This window comes from Planococcus citri, chromosome 3, assembly GCF_950023065.1.
Source record: "Planococcus citri chromosome 3, ihPlaCitr1.1, whole genome shotgun sequence".
In the NCBI taxonomy this organism is placed as follows: Eukaryota; Metazoa; Arthropoda; class Insecta; order Hemiptera; family Pseudococcidae; genus Planococcus; species Planococcus citri.
The window spans coordinates 36,696,378-36,710,785 of NC_088679.1; the positions used below are offsets into that span (position 1 = coordinate 36,696,378).

The 14,408-nt window shown below is 33.3% G+C and overlaps 1 protein-coding gene across 1 annotated transcript in view; it reads left to right on the forward strand.

Annotated features, from left to right (window-relative positions):
- The first annotated feature begins 8,740 nt into the window (after nt 1-8,740).
- The window catches only part of mgl (megalin), a 92,185-nt gene continuing 86,517 nt past the window's right edge, over nt 8,741-14,408 (forward strand). The window contains exon 1 of the mRNA XM_065356450.1: nt 8,741-9,168. Coding sequence (XP_065212522.1) covers nt 9,069-9,168 — 100 coding nt within the window. The 5' untranslated portion in view covers nt 8,741-9,068. The remainder of the gene's footprint in view (nt 9,169-14,408) is intronic.

Below are 14,408 nucleotides of genomic sequence, written 5' to 3' on the forward strand. Positions count from 1 at the left end.
AGCTTCATTAGGTCAAAAGAAATTTCAAGATATGTCCTTAGGGGGGTAAAAATATAGGGCCGTTACCCCTATGTTATGGTCATTTTTGAAATTTTAACGAATTTTTGAGAACTCTTTGGACCATCCCTGATGAAAAATCAAAATTTTATCAAATTGCGGTAGAAAGTTGAAATTTGATTTGTCCCAAAATTTCTCATCTTCTGAATTGACTAGTGGTGATGTCGAGCCTTTCTGGAGCTTTCGGCGGATTTTCTGGACGTTTCAAGTACAAATCTTCAAAATCCATTTATGCTGGTTCAAATCCTTCTGGAGACTCCGCCGATCAAGCTGATATTTTTTTTAAAGAAAGCGTTTCTATTTTAACGAACTCTCTGGAAAAATTTCAGTTGCTAAAATTGATTTTTCGATTTTTGTTGAATTTTTGAAAATTTTGATTTTGCTTATTTATTATATGAAAAAAAAAAATTTGATAAAATAGACATAAAAGGCCGAAATTTGGTTCGTACCCTATTTTAAATATTCCAAATTGATTAGTAATAGTTTCGGATTATTTTAAAGTCTCCAGTGAATTTTCGAATTCTCCGCAGTTTTTGAAAAAATTGCTAGAAAAATTTTTAGATTTGAGCAGACAAAAAAAGATTTCTGCAAATTAATATTGAAATATATGTACCTACCTATATCTGGAGACTAGGCAATGAGCATGAGCAGTTTTCAGTTCGACAATGAGCAAATATTCCATTTCCGAGGATGTTTTTTGCAATCATATTTCCTCATACGCAGATATAATTCATAAATAAGAGATTAGGTAGTCGGTACCTCTACCTCTACCTATACATACTCATCTATCTATACGAAGTGATGGGATGAACATCCTTGACAATATTTTTCCTAGGTACAGGTTATATACGAGATGTTTATTCATCATTAATTCAACATGTAGGTACTTTATACTTACATATGTAGCTGTACTTACCTATCTATCTATCTGTACAGGGTACGACTAAGTATTCTTACATGTTCCATATAAGAAAATGATTAATATTTACCGTATTTTATATTTCATTTCAATTTCTTTTGCTATTCTCTCGAGTATTTTCCAATTCACTATGGAAAAATGTAATTTATGTAAAGATGACGTGTGCAAACTAATTGTTCCGGGTTCGTATGTCATTCGTACACGGCACGATGCTAAAGCTATGGGATGATATACGGTTCCTACAGCAACTTATCTGGTAGATACATACGTTCATTTTGTAGTAGGTACTTACCCTATGTGTGTACGTTTTCGCCAATATTTTTATTAAAGACACGTGCTTAATTTTAAACGCTTAAATTGAGATAGTCACCATGAACGAGTAGGTAAGTATATTGCAATTATGTCTTCTAGTTTGAGTATACAGCGCTTTAGATAAATAAGTACGTACATATAGATAGGTACCTTCTTTTATTCATTCTTTTTTGGCGTTTTATAGTGATTAACGATAGTTTTACCGATTATTCTGCAATACCATGTGTACGTGCTGTATGCTTAGTAATACCTACCTAAGTACGCATGTATGTCTAGTACACCGTGACGTATTAACGTGAAATGACATCACGACATCAGTTTGGAATTATTTCCTGAAATGTTAGCTGCAGTTATTCGTTTTGCAGTCTTACCTAAACTTGTCAAAGTTGCGACACGAAACGAATGATTTTAATAATTCATAAGTCGATATGGTGGTAGATAATTATGTTTTTCGAAATGTTTTCATTGCAATGGATTTATCAACGGAGACATTTTTACTTGGTCTGCAATATTATGGGATGAAGAAGTAGAAGAAATGACGATTAAATCAATAATTCAACAATGTGCGAAGGCGAAATACATTATAGGATAGCTTATATGAATCAAATTTCGTTTTGCAGCCTTAAAATTATCCAGAAAAAAAGTTAAAATCCAAAAAATTGGAATTCTACAAAAAATTTTATCATTTTTCAAAATTTATTTTTTTTCCTCCAGTAGTCGAGTTTCCAACCGGCAGAAACATTTTAAATCTGATAAAAAAATTACTTAGTAACGGAAAAGTAAACAAAAATACATCAACATCCAAAATTTCAGGAGCTTAAGTGCATTTTTCGATTTGTGGTTTTTTTTGAAAATCAAAGGGCCAAAATGCAAAAAAATCAAAATTTTATCAAATTGACTGAGAAGACTGAATGAGGCACTAAGAGCACTCTAATTGAAAGATATTATGTACAATATCATATTTCTGTTCAGCAGGTTTAATTTGTCTGAAAACGTGTGCTAGTTAAAAAGTGTATTTTATACAAGTTGAAAAATTTCAAATTTTTAAAAATTCAAAATTCGTCAACATTTGCAACAATTTTCTCAAAATTTCTTCTACTCTCAACAGTCGACATACCCCCCCCCCCCTCTTCATCATAACTTGATTCAAATACACATTTTCACATAATCAAAAAATGAATTTTGAGTGGATGGAACTACATATGTACCTACTTTGTGTTTTGTGAGCGATTTGAAATTACTGGAGAAAAGTCAACTTTTTCTGGAGGCTCCAGGTTGGTCTGAAAATGGTTTCAATCGATTCGAGGAATTGACTTTAAAGAGTAGACAACGTTTTGGGTAATTTGCTGCAAAAATTGGCGATTTCAAAATTTTTCAAATTTGAGAATTTTTAACAAGTAAAAAAATGCACTTTTCAACTCGTCACACCACTAGGCAATTTTTTCTTTCACCATTTTCAAAAATTCGCCAAGAATTGAAAAATCAACTTCGGCACCTGAAAATTTAGTTCTGAGGTCTGAGTGACATGCTCTTTCAGTAAGCCAAATTTCAGCTCTATCGAAGAAGACGAGTTGTAAAAGTTCGCTTGATACATAATATTATAACGTGAGATGATGGTGAGGTTATGCACAGGTATGAATTGGCCGCAGACATTACTTACATCGCCATTTATCATAGCAAAAATACTCATCAAAGTGATACTTACCTACACATTTTTGATTTTATACGGGTACCTACCTATATATTCTGGAGTATACAGCTATGTAGGTACAACGACTGATAAAAAACACAACCATGTTATCATTTGTGATTTCGGAATTCCGATCTCACCTATATGGGCATTAATATACCCAGGTACTTCACCGAGCTAAATATTTTCTCTCAAGCAGAAAAAAAGCTTAGATACATTACATCGTCGACTAGATATGAAAATAATTTCAAATACATTAGACCGGCTACGAAACATTAGCAGCAAAATACGCGAGTAAGTAATTATCTCAACGATGAAGAAACTGCACTCGCCGCAATACTTACTCGTCAATTTTCTGCTCATTTTGCACCGTTTACTCGTTACCGATGTCCGAAAATAGATCGCAGATCAGGCTGCAATGAGCCAGAGCGAGGAAAAACTAACAAACTCGATGGATTATCATTTGGAAGGTTGAATACTTAAAGGAGTAGTTGTGTTTATGGGCTGTATTACCAGGTTGGCGTTTTTATAGATGTAGGCTAATGTGCCGTTATATCGTCGAGTAGTTAAAACAGCCGGACCTATGTTCTCTGTGTGGTGCTAAAAAAAAATAATAATCAAAACTGTCTCTTTCTTGTACATCTGCACTCTGCAGCACGGAAACGAATGTTGCATGTTGTATAGCAAATGGCGAAAATTCGCTGCTAAATTATACAGTCAGGTTGGCTTCGAATACTCGTGGAGAGACCACGCTAACGTCTATTTTCTATTTCGTGATAATTTCTACCTCGTGTATAGGAGCTAGGTATAGGTACAATGTAGAGGATAGATACAAATTAGCTATTGTTTCTAGATAATCGATACAAGCGACCAAGATATTACAAAATATTTTCCTTTTTTGTACCTGGGTCTTTATTTTATCAATTTGTTTTATACTGGGCATATTGCTGAATTGGCAATATTTTGTTATTGGTAAATACCTATATCTCGCATAAGAATGGCCAACATTGGCATACTTCTTAGTTTTTTTTTTTATATCACTAACAATATGTACTTAGTTATATGTACCTATTTTTCGAATGAAAATGTAACGTAGATTGTGCCTAATTGCTTTTATTTTTTTTTTTTAGAAATGCATACAAGATATCTCGGAAAGGCGCAACAATTAAGCTAATTATCCAGCCATATAGTAGCTCTTCTACGATTAATGATATTTTTAGACGTTACAAGAGTCGCTAAAATGTGAAATTGGGCTCTTTACCGAATAGATAATTAGGCTTGAAATTTTCAACGGATCAGAAGATATCAAAACTTGGAAATTTTTAATGAACGTAGGTATGGATGCCCAACACGTGTTTTATTATGCAATGAAATAGGTATATACTACAGTAGTTCATGTTCACTTTTCGGAATTCGCCCATATCATTATAGGTACATATCTACGTAAGGGTCGATTTCTCGATATTCCAATTTTAGAACAAAATTTGATTAGGTAGGTATGAATATGAATCAAAAGGAATTTTCCAACTTTAACCTAAGTGAGGATAATAATTATGAAGTCATTATGGTGAAGTCAAATAATAATTAGGATTTTATTATTTAATAAAACTAACCATTTTCTAAGAACAAATACAACTTGAATACAGCAAAGCATATAGAGAATTAAAACAGAGTAAACTGATTTGCGAAAGAGAACCTATTATTAGATACACCAATGAAGAAGGAAATACACTTGGCTATACCACAAGCTGTACTGTTTGTGGTTATAGTTACTATGGAAATCATTTCACGAGTGGCCAGCTAAATTGGTTTTTCCAAATCGATTGTACGTAGGTAAGTGTACTGGTCAGCACGAGTACCCTGTACCTCTAAACCAACGTCGTCCGACGGTCTCTTATACAAATTAGGCATTTCACAGAATTGATAATTTTGTCGCAAGTGCAAGCTGCGCAGACCAACTGTCAATTCTTTGAGTAAAAAAATACACCTACTCTAACTTATATATAGGTAGGTACTGGAGTAGGGCAACCTGACAGGTAGCGAGAGGTTAATGAACAATTTCCGTGCTTAAGTAATTCTGCATGAGCTGCAACCGAGGAATACGTAACATTTATCAAGAATAGCACTGACGGAACTGCAACGTTTTCGCTATACGTCTTTGTAGTATTTTGATCATTAAAACAAGGAATACTAAAATGTGTTTCTAGTTCTTAATCTTGCTGATTATAAGTCTCATTTTTTTCTTCTTTTTTTTTTTTTTGGTGGAATGAACGTGTAAAGTTGAGATAACGCAAAATTCATCATGCATAGGGAAGTTTTTTGTAACGTTGCCTGCAGTATTGTGTCTACAGTTAATCTATATTAAAAAAATTTAGTATAAAAATCATTTCACAGAATAGAGTTGAGGGTGCTATAACTAGGTATCTAAATTAGTTATGGAACCTTCACAACCCATCAGCACCAATCGAGAAAAAAAATTGGATTATCAAAAAAAGCATGTCACCCACAAAATTAAGTATAACAAATTTTAAACTGCTTAAGTTGATTTTTCAGATTTTGAAAATTTTTTGAAAAAGACTAATACTGTTTTCGGATGCTCGATATAATTTTTTGACGCTTCAATGGTGGTGATTGAAGCATTTTTTCAACTTGGAAAAGCACATTTTTAAAAATCAAAAAATCTAAAATTTGCTATCTGGTCAGTTTGTATGATTTTTTTGCATTAAAAAAATCACTGTGATGAGATTAAAAAATTCATTCACCTACTTATCATTTTATTTTATTTTATTTTATTTTTTTGTAACATCCGAGAAATAAAAATAATTATTGAGAAAACATTTAAAGATGGTCTGAGAGGGAAATGGGAGTTACAGGGCTACAAAGGAATCTCTTGGTTCAAAAACTTGTTTGTTTTTTTGATTTAGATCTTGGTGGCCTGAAACGTTGATAAATCTGTTTATCTTCAAAAAAAAAAATTAGAATAATTTTAGTAATTGAATGAATAGATTCTCGAAGTTTAATCAATTTTTCCATCCATAAGTCGAACAAATCAAAAGTTGTACTCAAAGCTCGAAGTCAAGGTCAAATACGTACCTATTTCAAGAATTGAATGATCGAAATTTTCAACATCTGACACATTTTTGCCAACAATTGGGAAAATGCAACCGGATCGAATCGTTTTTTTTTTTTTATCAGAAAAGCACCCATAAAGTAAGTTTACAGTACTCTTGTCTCGTTCTTTCGTATTTGTGGATTATTTCGACGTAATTTTTCCTTCTCCAGTTCTCCAAACGTGTCTAATCAGCTTAAGTGTACGAATATAACTTGGGAAAATTACGAGCGAATTTTTTTGAGTTGAACGACTGACTGATATCAATGTTCGCTTTCCGTGTTTGTAGGTGAACGTGATTAGCTGATGAGGAGAAACCTTTAAAACACCAACTTAGGAGTTACAGATTTAGATTTTTACTGCTTAGACTGTATAAATGTAGCTAAATGTTGGAAATAGCACAGCACTTACCTACATCTACTTGGTATTCGAATTATCAACGCATATTTTTTTTTATAGGTTTTTAATATTTATTTGTATGGTGGTAAATATGAAAAGCACGTTGCAGAAATCGATGAATCATTATATCATTCTTAGGATCGGTTCAAGCAGAACGTGTTCATCACAATTAGTGTGATGGCTAAATGAATGTTGACCAAGCATAGTACATAAATGATTTTTCAAAGTACTGTGAAAAATTCTACGTCGCAAACTAACGATGTGACGCCTTGTGGGGAACCCTTTCCAAAAATCATGGTTCATATGCATGAAAATAACACGTACTAAACCGATCTAGAAATAGAATACCTAAATTCGGAGCATTTTATCACGATTACTAATTCGGATAGGTCTCGCATATTTTTCAGTTCAGTAATGAAGTATTCACAGCTCTTTGCTAAATTGAACAAATCACTTAGGTCATTTCTGATTAAGTATAAGCATATTATGCTCCTCACAAGTTGAATTTTTCAGAAGTATGTTCTCAAATAAGTCATCAATGTCATCATAACCAATGGTTGAATTCCGGAAGGAAGGGAAATGAAGCTGATAAAAATTTAAAACACTCATTAGATACATAGTTTATTTCATGCCCGCGTCTCTCATAGCTCACTTTAGAGTCAGATGAATCATTCTCAACGATGACTATATGGCAGCAACACAGTACATTATTATAATTCCAAAAATGGGAGGGAGGGGAGAGGGGCTTCAAAAAACATGAACCTCAAACCGAACTGCAAAGAGCCAAAATGAGCTCGATCATTATAGGTATGTTGGCACAGTTCTGAAGAGAGCGTTGAAAGGAGATTCAAAATCATTTTCTAAGCATTATAAAGGACCGAAATTTTTAAAGCCGAACTTTCATATGTGAGGTCGAGTCAAAATCTGGGATCATCTTTTAAAAATTAGGATAAAATTTAGTAGGTACTTAGCTACCTACCTACCCACATAGATTGGGGTGGATCGCGAAAAAAATGCCACTCAGAAAAATTTTAGCTCCAGAAATGCATCCTTGGAAAAGAAGATTTATGAGCTCTTAAGAAAGGGGAATTTTTGAAAAAAAAAACAACTCGATCTATTTTGGGAAAAATGGACCAGTTCCAAAAGATACTTAGTGTCACTTCAAAAACTGGAAAAAATTTGATGATTTTTTGGTTATTTTTCTCGTTTTTTTGAAATTGACAATATTGACCAAAAAATTCGAAAAGAAATTTCAAAACATAAATTTACCCAAAAATAAACGATTTGCAAATTTTCAACCCCTCAATAGAACCCTGAAAATGGTCTTGTTTTTTGTTGGAATTGAAAATATGTATGATCTATTTATAGATCGATCCAGAACCACAAATACTAAGTAATTGTTAGTATTTTTTTTGAACCGGCACCTTTTTTCAAAAACAGATTGGGTACCAAAGCCACCAAAGGCTACTGGCTATAGAGCAAAAAAAACTTAAATTTTCTGAAACAACCCCTCTTTGAGTGCCCATTCCTATTTCCTCTCTAAAGACACCTCCGGGGCCAAAATTTTATCCAGGTGACTTTCGAGTTTCGACTTGATTCGTTTAAATCACTCAAGACTTTTTTTCAATCCATAGGTACATCTTTTCAAAATTTCAAATGAAAAAGATCTGAAGTTTTAACCTAAAATTTTAAGAATCTAGTTTTTAAGTCGACCATGGAGTCTTTGAAATGAGATTTCAGAATTCAGATTCATGATGTCCATTTTTTTTCAAAAATGATCGATTCGTGAAGCGATTTTTCGATTTTTGGAAAATCTACTTATGTGTGTAAATGTATTAAACGAAAAATTTATCGAAAAAAACAACAATTGGCGGTGTCAATTAATTGTGCATAGGTAGCAAAAGTTTTGGATTTTCAAATTGTACATACCTTACTTACCTAAAAACAAAAACTGTAATTTTTGGCATCAATTTTTTTTCTCATTTTTTTTACAATTTAGGCCTACTTTATTTTTATGATTCTATGGCAACTTTTAAACTATTCTAAATTTTGTTGCCAGTTTTTCAAAAATTTTGGGCAACTAAGCTGACAGCTGAGCCTGCTCTTAGGACGAGCTTAGAGTTAACATACGTTCACGTTCGCAGTTGAGCTCAGCAGAACACCAGCACGACCACCACGCTGTCGCTACCTTTAGTAAATAAAATAGTTGTTGTTGCTTGTGCCAGTGCCAGTGCCTGTTACCGATAGGTTTTACATGCTTTAGTAGCGGGGATAACACAACAATTCACCGACTGACAAACTGGAATACGTTCACTTTACTCGACTTCTCTTCTCCGTAATATTAATATTTTTTTTACAAATCTGACCAAACGTGGAGGTGTTGTTGATAGTGATTTTACGTTTTTCGGGGCGAATATTTTCGCGATTTTAAATGGCAAATTCGGTTTTTCAATTTGTTTTCGTGTTGCGACCGTGTTAAATGTTTTATTTTAATTTTTTACTCCCCAGTATTGTAATAATCACGTAGAAATATGGAGTGATATTTGTCGTAGTGCGATACTAAATCATACAAACGGTTGAATATGTCTTTGTACATAGTTCAGTGCGGTATTCGTGCATTTTTTGGTGTTATTTTGATATTATTGTTGTGTTACAATGCGGACGGATACTCAAAATCAACAGGTAATTTTCACCAGTACAACTATTTCCACGTTAGGGTTTGATTTGCCCTTAATTTCCATCTGTTTGTCACGTGTATGTTTATGGAACGCCTGGTATTGGACACCTTTTTTCTACGGATTGGAATCGCATTTTTAAAAAAATTAACGTTCGTAATACTCGTGATTTTTCATTTAAAAGTCTATAGATATGATGTGAGAATACTATTCCTTCATCCTTGTTGTTTAAATATTGAAATTCGGTGCTTATTCTGGCTTTGGGACGTGCATTTGAGTGTCCTGTCCTGTCCAGTGTTCAGTGTTTACCTACTCATTTACCTTTTGGTACGGTTTCTTGAGAGAATCGGTTGCTTTTTTGTACATTTAGAAGTATTATTTCTTATGTTAGTGAGATGGATACAATCTAATTGCATTATTTCAACTCCTTGTAGGCTCTTTATAAAATAAAAATTACAATTAATCCAAAACCCCCCTCATGAATTTGGATCTGTTCGTCATGTGCCTCGAGGATCAGCTAGCTCCGAATTGGTATCAAGCTCTTCAATTTTAGCGATTTGGATTCGGATGTTTGCTCGCTTTTATCCTACGGTTTTGACACTTGAGAATACGGTTTTTTCCTTTTTGAATATTTTATATTGGTGCCTGAATTAGTGCACTTGAATGTATTCTCCCATGTTCACTTACCTATTACAATTTTTGGAAGTAGGTAGGTATTTCCTGTAAGGATCAAATTCACTTTTTGACGTTTTAGAAACTGTATTCCTAATGTTTATGAAACTGAAGTTTTAAAGCAACACTGTTACAACTCATCACGAGTGAATTATTCCATACTAGAATAAAAATTAAAATGCAAATATTCTGCCGAAATTCCAAAACCAATCACCTTATTCGATCCTCGTGTAACCAAAACAAATGAACTTGGCATTACACCAAATTTTCCATCAATGCTTATGTTCAACATTTCTATTCACGTTGAAATTATCTGCATATCTTCAGTCTAAAATACTACATACTTCAAGAAAGTGTGCATAAAATTACCGGAACACCTGTTGCGATAATATGACCCCTCGATTGTTTCCTTTCGCCTATTTTACCTACTCCTGTGCATCTCTTTCTTCATTCGAATGTCGAAAATCAACGACGACGATGTATTCGCGAATAATTTCCAAACCACCTTAGAGACCTATAAATAATATTCATTTTCAATGATAACCTTGGGATTTCCACTCAAATACCTATTTTTTCAAAGGAAGTTGCATTTTCCCATTTGATTATAGTTTTCAAAGTGTAATTTAGCGGTTCAACTCGCGTATTACGAATTAGGCTAATAACGATGTGATAACTTTAATACGTTGATTGTTGTGTCGATTGTTGTGTGTGTAATATAATTAACGCTTTTGTATGCGAAAATACCGAGCTTCTGTATATATGCAATACGATTATTGGAAATCATTTCCAAGATTAGTGACCTTTCATGTATAGTATAATGCTACAGCTCTGTGGAGAGAAAAATGTTGAAAATGTATTCGGTATTATTGGTAGCTGGAATGCGGTCGAAAACTGCCATCTCAGCTGTCGTAAATTGTATTTTAGTATCGTCCAGAAGTCTCATTTAACAGTAAAATTTTTCACGCTGGCAAGTCAACAAATCATTCGAGTCAACCGGTGGACTCTTTTATGAGGGATGTTTCTTATTTTTATTACAATTCTGTTCGAATTTATGATCTACAAGGTATTAGTTGATGGTGTTGTTGTAACGATAATGTCGCTTGCAGGTGTTGTACCTATACAGATCGTATTATCCAATGCGAAGAATATCTTGAAATATGTGTTAAAACCTACCTGTTTTTTGAGCCGGTATTCTTCCCTTGATGAGGAGATTTGCCTCAAATTATGAGTCATTGTGGTGTGATTGAAAGTTCACCGGATATTTGGGCGTAAATCGTGAAAAAATTGCTCGTGTTCATTTTTTTCAGGGGATGAGGGGAGGGGAGGGGAGAAAAAAAGGGATGTTTATGACATTTTTTTATAATATTTTTTTCATGTCCGAAGGATTCTGATCAAGGAAAGTAGGAATCTCTTGACTGACTTTGAGACTTGAGTAGATATTTTTCATAATTTGATTAAAAATTGTGATCACTAAGTTCATGGCTTGAAAAATTCAGAGAATTGGTAGATGCTTCAAATTGTTCACAAGTGCAGACCATTTTTTAAAAGGAAGAAAAATTCGACTCCAGATATCCCTTAATTTGCGGCTTCCATTTATATAGCATAACAAAAATAATGTTGGGTACCAAAAAATAAAATGAACCCAATTAATTGAGCCGGATCTACCTATTCAATCTTTTGAAAAATTTATTTCGTCAAAAGTGATTTTTTATCAATCTAGGTGTCTACAATTGAATCGGTCAGTGCAGAAAGGGCATAAGTCCATTTTTGCGTTTTTCAGGAATAACAAAAAACTGATTCATTCAAAAATCAAAAAATTTCAGTAAACATGCTTAAGGTCATTGAAAGAGGACCCCAAGACACAACTTTTAGCGCAGTTTCCAAAAAAAAATATTCACGTGCGCCAGTGCTGTTGCTGCCTAAACAAATGGGACTTAGACCCTTTCTGCACTGAATTGACAAAATTTCTTTCGAAATTTCTCGGGCACGAATGGGGCTTGATTCTACATCTAAGTACATCATTTAGACTGCTATCCCGTTTAAATTGACCAAAAACCCCTTGAGTTCTAAGACTTTTTGTCGAAGTTGTTAATTTTTTCATCATTTTTCAGTTCAGAGATTAACTTAAATTTCAAAAAATGGTCTTCTCAAAAATGTTAGTTATTTTTCAAGGAATTAAAAAAATTTTACAAAAAAGTCATAAATGCGGATCCGCCCTTTTTCTGCGCCCAAATACCACTTTCCCGGCAGTTTTGCGGAAATCTGACATCACCAGTCGATCCGCCATACTTTGAAACCCCCATTTCCGCAAAAAAATTTTTTTTCAAAAATGTGACTTGTTACCTTTCTGCACTGACCGATTCAATTACTGTCGAGCTTTCATCTCCAAACCAAACCGACCTCGTTAAATAAGTATGCCTATTTTCTACTCAATCTACGCTAACAATTGGCATATTTTATTTGACAAGCTCGATCAAGATAATAAATTAGGTTGTAGGTAGACAAGACGATGAAGAATCAAAACATTCGCAGTTGTTTACCATTATTCGGTTGGAAAGCTTTTCAAGCACCATTCTTAATCAAATAAGTGAAAAATCACTTCTATTTGTAAGAAAATCTCTCGTCGTCATCATTCATTTAATTTCAAGGATATACCTACACGCTGCTATTGAGACTCGAACAAAAAGGGATCCTCGATGTTCGTACGCAATTGCAATTTATCTTCGGCATGAATGAAACCGATCAATCAGGACGACTGTACGAAAATAATAATAATAATAAAATAAAATTTCGCTATTTTATGCGAGATCATCGTCAATTTTTAGAATCGTGCGTTTCAATGTATCGTGTTGTTTTTTGTATCTACTGGTGCTGCTGGTGCAAGCCACGACCACGAGGAACGAATGGTGCTCGTGTAAAGCGCTAGTATCGCCTGTGGATAAATTCAAGGTCATGGCTTATCATCCTTATCAGTGATTTGATCATTTTAATGATCTCTAAAGTTTGGTTTTTTGGTGCTGCAGTGTCTGTTTCTGTACCTTACCTGGTTATTAGTGGCGAGATGTTGAAATGATAATGTCGATATTTTTGGATTATTTCAAATCATTTTGTAGGTAGGTTAGGTAGGTAGGTAGGTGGGTATATTTTGGAAAACATTTCATTTTATTCAATAACTACCTGCCTATACTTATTATACAAAGATTCAGGATTGCTCAACTTCAAAGTATGTATGTACATGCACTGATGCTCGAAGCCTCTATTGGCGATGCCCTTCTCAAATAATGACCAAATTTTAAAAAGAAATGGTGACATTTTAAATAAAAATTGGGAAAATTATTTTTTTTGACAAAAAAATTAAAGCAATTTTTTGCTTTCAAGTAAGTACCTATGTACTTACCTATTTTTCTTCAAGCAATTCGAAGTTTGAAAAAATATTTTAAAGTAATTTTTTTAAGTACTTGAACTTTTTAAAAATTGCTTGGAAATGAAATTTCCTAACATTTGGGGAAATTGAGAAAAACAATAAATTTACCAAAAACATCTTAAGATTTTTTCTAAAGTCTCATTTTGGTTCCATTTTGAAAAAATTCTGGGATTAGTGAGAATTTCACAGAAATCGTTTAAATCCAATCTTTGATGAAGAGTGATATTCTTTATTAGCTGGAAATTATTCTGAATGAATTCCATCTCTCGTAATGCTGTCAATTAGGTCAAAATTTCCTGAAAAAAGGATTACAGATTTTAGAATTTTGTGTATTTTTCCATTTTTATTAATTTTCAAAAGCTTGATTGGAAATTTTGGCCAACTTCAGACTTTCCTGATTTGTCAACACTGGAGCTTATTATTTTCTGGTGGTAATAAAATGAGAAATTTTTCAAATTCAAAGCTTCTTGACTTACTTTTAGCTACATTTTTGAAAAATTTTCACCAGAAATGGGAAGCAAAAATGAATAGTGACCCAGTTTTATAATTATAACTATTTGAAGGAAAACAAACGACATGAGTAAGAATTTTATCAACAAGAAAATGACCTAATCTGCATAGTAATTTAATTCCGGAACGAGAAAAAAATTCCATCGATTCTAAGTGATTTAACAAAATGTAAAAATATTTATTTCTTCATTCTTTTCAGAATAAGAGGCGTATGCGATAATATAACTAATTATCACACGGGTTTTGAAAGAAATTTGGTCACCTGGAGGGCGCAAGTTCGCGATAAGGAATATGGGTTCCATGAATGGTGAAGCATTTCGTATAAAAAGATGCTCATATTTTATAGAGAATGGCTTCTTTTGAATAGAAAATTGGTGTTCTCTTCTCCCCATTTCCTCCACCAAAAATGCACCCACATTTACCTATCTACCTGCATTGAAAATAATTTTACTCATTTCAATTTTACTTCTCTAAATTTTATGCTCATAGTTACAAGGTGTTTTTATCAATTTAAGTAGGTAAAAATTACAGTATTTCAAGCAATTTGAAATCCCTAAACGACAATAACAGCACGAGTTGGACATTATACGAGGCTAAAATTGGCTAAGAAAATTCAGCGACGTGGGTAATTAAAATAATTA